Genomic DNA, 6887 nt, shown 5'->3' with positions numbered 1-6887 from the left:
CAGATAGAGTAACCTCGCGTCACCAGGCTCTTCTCGCCGAGAAAGAGCCTGGTACAGACAGAGCTACTGACGCCACGTCAATTTAATTTAGCTTCAAGTCTACTCTAGTCTGGTCCAACAGGTAAATTAGCTAGTCTGGTCTCCACTAACGTTAGTGAAAGTGTTGTTATGAATGATATTAAACAACAACACAACACGGACGAACCATTTTTGTCTTCTTTGTCTGTTTTTGTCTTCAACACGTCAGTTTGTGCCGTTCACCGCCATTATAATGTGTGGACCCAGGGGTACCCGGAAGTAAATGTAAACATCCCGCTGATTTGGTCTATAGGAGGACAGTTTCATTATGGTATAATGAAGTCAATACATGCAGGTTTGCATTATGACATCACTGATGATGTCACACATCCATGGGATTTATGACATCACTGATGATGTCACACATCACTGGGATTTATGACATCACTGATGATGTCACAGTGGGATTTATGACATCACTGATGATGTCACAGTGGGATTTAAATGTTATTTCACACTTTCCCTTCAGGTCTCAGTGTTTGGATATGTCTGCTGCCAGCAGTCTCCTCTCTGAAGAGCAGTTTCTGTGCTCCATCTGTCTGGATGTGTTCACTGATCCAGTCACCACACCATGTGGACACAACTTCTGCAAGAACTGCATCACACAACACTGGGATGTTAGTGTCCAGTGCCAGTGTCCCATGTGTCAGAAGCTTTTCAACAGAAGACCTGAGCTGCATGTCAATACTTTCATATCTGAGATGGCTGCTCAGTTCAGGAAGTCAGCTCAGATGAAAGCCAGCAGCTGCCCAGAGCAACAAAGTGCCAAACCAGGAGAAGTTCCCTGTGACGTCTGCACTGGGACCAAAGAGAAGGCCCTGAAGTCCTGCCTGGGGTGTCTGACCTCCTACTGTGAGACTCACCTGGAGCCTCATCAGAGAGTGAGGGGCCTGAAGAGACACAAGCTGATGGATCCTGTGGAGATCCTGGAAGACAGGATGTGTAAGAAGCATGACAGACCGCTGGAGCTGTTCTGCAAGACTGACCAGATGTGTGTATGTCAGTTCTGTACTGAGTCAGACCACAAGTCACATCGCTTTGTCCCTCTGGAAGAAGAATATAAAGGAAAGAAGGCTGAACTGGGGAAGACGGAGGCTGAAATTCAGCAGATGATCCAGGAGAGACGACTGAAGATTCATGAGATCAAACACTCAGTAGAGCTCAGTAAGGCAAATGCAGACAGAGAGATAGCAGACAGTGTGCGGGTCTTCACTGCTCTGAGGCAGTCTGTGGAGAGAGGCCAGGCTGAGCTCATTGAGACGATTGAAGAGAAGCAGAAAACAACAGAGAAACAGGGTGAAGGCGTCATCAAAGAGCTAGAACAGGAAATCTCTGAGCTGATGAAGAGAACCGTTGAGGTGGAGCAGCTCTCACACACTGAAGACCACCTTCACCTCCTCCAACGCTTCCCATCCCTGAACACTCCTCCACACACCAAAGACTGGACAGAGGTCAGTGTCCACTCAACATATGAGGGGACTGTTAGGAGAGCTGTGGCTCAGCTGGAGGAGACACTCAGTAAAGAGATGGAGAAGCTGCTTGCTGATGTTGAGCTGAAGAGGGTCCAGCAGTTTGCAGTGGATGTGACTCTGGATCCTGATACAGCATATCCTGATCTCATCCTGTCTGATGATGGGAAACAAGTACATGATGGTGATGTAGAGAAGAATCTCCCAGACAACCCAGAGAGATTTTCTTCTTGTACCTGCGTCTTAGCAAAGCAGAGCTTCTCTTCAGGGAAGTTTTACTACGAGGTCCAGGTTAAAGGGAAGAGTGCCTGGGATGTAGGAGTGGCCAGAGAGTCGATCAACAGGAAGGGACAAACCCCTCTGAGCCCAGGGAATGGCTACTGGACTGTAGTGTTGAGGAATGGAAATGAGTACGAAGCTGCTGCTGACCTTTCTGTCCTCCTCTCTCTGAAGATGAACCCTCAGAAGGTCGGGGTGTTTGTGGATTATGAGGAGGGTCTGGTCTCCTTTTATGACGTAGATGCTGCAGCTCTTATCTACTCCTTTACTGGCTGCACCTTCACTGAGAAACTCTACCCATACTTCGGTCCCTGTCTTAATAATGGTGGTGAAAACTCTGCCCCTCTGATCATCTCTCCTGTCAATCACACAGATTAGACTAATCATTAATTTGCCTCAGGATTCATTGTCAGTTAAGACAGTTTACACATGTTGTTTTGTCTTCAGGTAACTAGCAGCCAGTCTAATGTTGAATTTTATTTTATAGAACAACAAAAATACTTTTCAGACTTGTCTAGCACATTTGAAGATTATTAATTCGTTCTTTCAATAGGGCTCAGTCTCCAGTGAGAGAAGACCAGTAACTACTGATGTATCTTGTCTCTTTACCTTTTCCTCCTCTTGGCAGAATGTGTGGTGTTATGGCTCATGTTCATGTGATGTAGACATAATGATTTAGTTAGATCATGTGTGTGTGTGTGTGGGGGGGGGGGGGGGTTAAAGTTAAAGAAGAGTTCAGTATTTCCTTTCATATCCTGTTTTTCTTTGATCATTAAAGTGAGTGTGTGAAAACGACACATTTTCCAGTTTCATTGTAACATCTCTATTCACTCTAACGGTGCATGATGCACACCACAGTGACACTAGTCAGTTGTTCATTCATTCATTGTGTATTGGATGCATCTGTCATCTCCTTCCAAAGCATGCTGGGATACCTGGTGATGGATGAGAGCAACCACAGCGACGTGAGGAGGGGCCAGAAGACAGCAAGACAACCAATCAAGCTGCAGCACCAAGCGAGCAGTGACTCCAAGCCACTTTTGTCGTGTTGGTGTGCGTTGGCCGTGCAGAGCTGACTTCCTGTTGCAGTGTTTGCTAATACAATATAGAGCTTAGCAGGTCCAAAACAACAAGCCCGGCCTGAACCCGAATCTGTCTTAGTAAGTTGACTGTTTATCTATTCTTCTAAACTATATCCATGTGTCTGTTCAGTCTTATGAATACATACGGTTTTAAGGATACAATAATAATACATTTAATAACAGGACATTTTATTCATGGAGCACTTTTCATGGTATTCAGACGCTTTACAAGGGGGTTTAAAAAGATCAAGTAAACAACACATTAAAAACATAATACACAATACTAATGATCAAAGAATGAGGGAAAAGACAATACAGTTATCACAGGTTAAAAGCACAGGTGAGTTTCTAGTAATGATTTGAATGTGGGCTGAAAAAAAGGAATAACTGACTGAGGCTATTCTAATGAACTTCTGCTAATGTGCCGGATCAGAGTCACTAGCCCACCACAGGTGATCGGTCAGGATCAAAAGTCCAAGAAAGAAGGTTTAGTACTTTTATTCAACCCAGGTGTTTCCGTAGTCCTGCATACAGGTATTACTTTAGGTGTGGTTTCCTAAGAAACAAATAAACAATGGAAACATGAATAACTCAAATGGATTGAGTGACCAAACAATTGAGCTATATAACTACGAACAAAGTTCCATACTCAAATGGACCACAAGGTGGCTCTCTAACACAATATATGCAGTACAGAAACGAACATAATTACTATTATCTAATACCAGCCATTCCCATAACACAATTGACCATTTAACATATATAATCAATACTGCCCCGAGATGTGAGCTTAAACTATGCTCATTTACAGGTTTCAACATCCTCTTTAGACAGAATGCACATATACACACATTATAGGATGCACAAATTACAAATGTAAGGTAAATACAAATAGTTGCTCAACGCAAATATGAAATGCCCATAAACTAATGAATGATAAAGGTCCTATTAGTGAGAATGATAATAAGGTAGTGGGTTTATAGATAATAGGGGATGAAAAGGGGATGGCCTTTTTAACAGGGCAGTTTAATGCAGTCTCTGATGTGTTTAGGGAGAGAGTTCCAGAGGGAGGGGGCAGCAAGGGAGACGGCTCTGTCACCCCGGGTCCAGCGCTTGGTCCTGAGTGGTGGAGACAAGAGGTTTGCATCGGAGGAGCGGAGGCTATGGGAGGGGGTATGGTGGTGGAGCAGGTCGGTGAGGTAGGAGGGGGTATGGTGGTGGAGCAGGTCGGTGAGGTAGGAGGGGGTATGGTGGTGGAGCAGGTCGGTGAGGTAGGAGGGGCTATGGTGGTGGAGCAGGTCAGTGAGGTAGGAGGGGGTAGGGTGGTGGAGCAGGTTGGTGAGGTAGGAGGGGCTATGGTGGTGGAGCAGGTCAGTGAGGTAGGAGGGGGTATGGTGGTGGAGCAGGTAAGTGAGGTAGGAGGGGGTATGGTGGTGGAGGAGGTCAGTGAGGTAGGAGGGGGTATAGTGGTGGAGCAGGTCAGTGAGGTAGGAGGGGGTATGGTGGTGGAGCAGGTCAGTGAGGTAGGAGGGGGTATGGTGGTGGTGGTGGAGCAGGTCAGTGAGGTAGGAGGGGGTATGGTGGTGGAGCAGGTCAGTGAGGTAGGAGGGGGTATGGTGGTGGTGGTGGAGCAGGTCAGTGAGGTAGGAGGGGGTATGGTGGTGGAGCAGGTCAGTGAGGTAGGAGGGGGTATGGTGGTGGAGCAGGTCAGTGAGGTAGGAGGGGGTATGGTGGTGGAGCAGGTCGGTGAGGTAGGAGGGGGTCAGCCTTTGGATGGTTGCAGTCAAAGACATGCACCATGAATTCTTAATACACTGTATGTTCCTGCCATCACACAGGGGAAGTCAATATGACCCAGCCGTGGTCAGAAGCTCAGCTCTTCTAGGGAATGTGTGTGTGTGTGTGTGTGTGTGTGTGTGTGTGTGTGTGTGTGTGTGTGTGTGTGTGTGTGTGTGTGTGTGTGTGTGTGTGTGTGTGGCAAACATGGAATAATGACGCAACTTTTGTAATACTATTCTGGTTTTTTGCAATTTCTCCATCTATCTAAATGCATAAAACAAACAAACATGCCTGTTCATCATTTTAAGGTTGTCAAGTGTTGTGTTGGCAGATTTTGCTCTGCCTTAGTGCCTTTACTTGCTACATTGATCTACTCAAGTAAGATTTTTTGTTCAACATTAATTTTAATAGCCATAATGAGTAATCATATTACAAAGGAGGATTTGACTTAGGGCAAGTATGCAGCGCAGCGATCACATCAATATCCCATATGAATTCTCCTGAGCCGTATCTCATATCTCTCGCCTCTATTTTCCCCTCTCTCTGCTCTGTGCAAGACTAAAATATTAAGTAGGCCTACAGGATCAATCCAATCCATCCAACACAATATTTGTATGCTGCTCATTGTTTGCCCAAATCACAAATTACACTGTATGATGTCATGTTTATATGTGTGTTCATAAAAAAAAAAAATGCACAATAAACTTGTGTGCCAACTATTTGTGGTACTACAGCCCTCTAATGGTAAGAATAAAAAGTGAATCAACGCATTGATCCCCCCCCCCCCCCTCCGCCCAGAAAAAGGCGGAGCAACAGGAAACTGAGATGAGCGAATTTCAACGTCACATTCCGGAATTGAAAGAGAAAGTAACTTGCGACAAGATTGCTGTTTGCTGCAGTAGAGAAAAGACCTGGGTCTGTCCAATTCTCAAGTGAGCTTCGAGAAAAGACTCTCAAAAGAAAAGAAAACTAGCGGTGAGTAACAGCAGATCATATTTACTGTGTTGAAACAGAGCAAGAAAGAACATAAACTTGAGCTGTCGGCCGATCCAGATAGGCATAATGGAATGGATTTCGGTTTGTCATGTATCTTTAGAGATTTCAACTTAAGTGTTTAGTGTACGTCCAAAAATTAAGAGACTCCACTTGCTTTCAGACACTCTTAAAGTGACAAAGAGGAGAGCTAGGAGTGCCCACTAACTTCAAAGCCTTTATCAGCATGGTTTTCATCAGGCCATCAGCTGACAGGTGGGCGGGCCTTATTGGTTTAATGTGTTCTGTTAATTCTGAATGTGTTACATAGCGTTCATGTTTGACCCAGAGGTCAGTCAAATCTGTGCCTGGGAATAATCCATTGACAATCTAATGTTCTCATTTTTACAATTTAATATATGAAAGTTTCCACTGAATATGACATCAAGAAAATATCATCAATGTAGCCTACTGACCACAGAGTAGTAATACAGTGATACAAATGATTATTAAGAGGATTTTAAACAGATAAACACAGTCATGGGAGAAAAACTTGAGCCAACTAGAACACCATGCAGTCTTTTGTCAGTAAATGTTGTCCCTAAAGATAAGACATTATTGTGAATGATCCAGGCAGTTAAAGACAGTAAATGTTGTCCCTGAAGATAAGACATTATTGTGAATGATCCAGGCAGTTAAAGACAGTAAATGTTGTCCCTAAAGATAAGACATTATTGTGAATGATCCAGGCAGTTAAAGACAGTAAAGGAACAACTGGATATCCAGCCGATCAGGACGTGTCACAAAGCAGACATGAACTCATGATAGAGATGTTAGCATATAGGCTACCAAGAAGTGTGAATGGAGATTACTGAGGCCAGACATTTTATTCAAGACATCAGTTGTGTCCTCAATATAGGAGGACAGTTTCATTATGTTACAATGAAGTCAATACATGCAGGTTTGGTGAATGAACCATTGTCATATAAAATAGGGAGACCTGAGGTGGGTTGTCTCTAGGCTCTAGGCAAGACATCAGTTGTGTCCTCAATATAGGAGGACAGTTTCATTATGGTATAATGAAGTCAATAGATGCAGACTTTAAAAGTGAATAAAATGTGAGTGTAGTCCCTTTTTTATCCAACTTCAATTCCCTTTTTAAGGTATTGTCATTCAAGAATGATGTAATAAATGTTGTTATTTCACACTTTCCCTTCAGGTCTCAAAT

General features: G+C 44.0%; 1 protein-coding gene across 1 annotated transcript; it reads left to right on the top strand.

The window, feature by feature from the left end:
• Positions 1–563: 563 nt before the first annotated feature.
• On the top strand, positions 564–2204 carry LOC310791787 (E3 ubiquitin-protein ligase TRIM21-like; the record flags this gene model as incomplete). Its single annotated transcript, XM_083653452.1, has 1 exon — positions 564–2204. The coding sequence occupies one exon, from the start codon at positions 564–566 to the stop codon at positions 2202–2204; it is 1641 nt and encodes a 546-aa protein (XP_083509578.1).
• Positions 2205–6887: the final 4683 nt, after the last annotated feature.

The sequence above is a fragment of the Poromitra crassiceps genome (genome assembly GCF_964638095.1).
Source record: "Poromitra crassiceps genome assembly, chromosome: 17".
Lineage (NCBI taxonomy): Eukaryota > Metazoa > Chordata > Actinopteri > Beryciformes > Melamphaidae > Poromitra > Poromitra crassiceps.
This window is presented reverse-complemented; position numbering and strand designations above follow the sequence as displayed.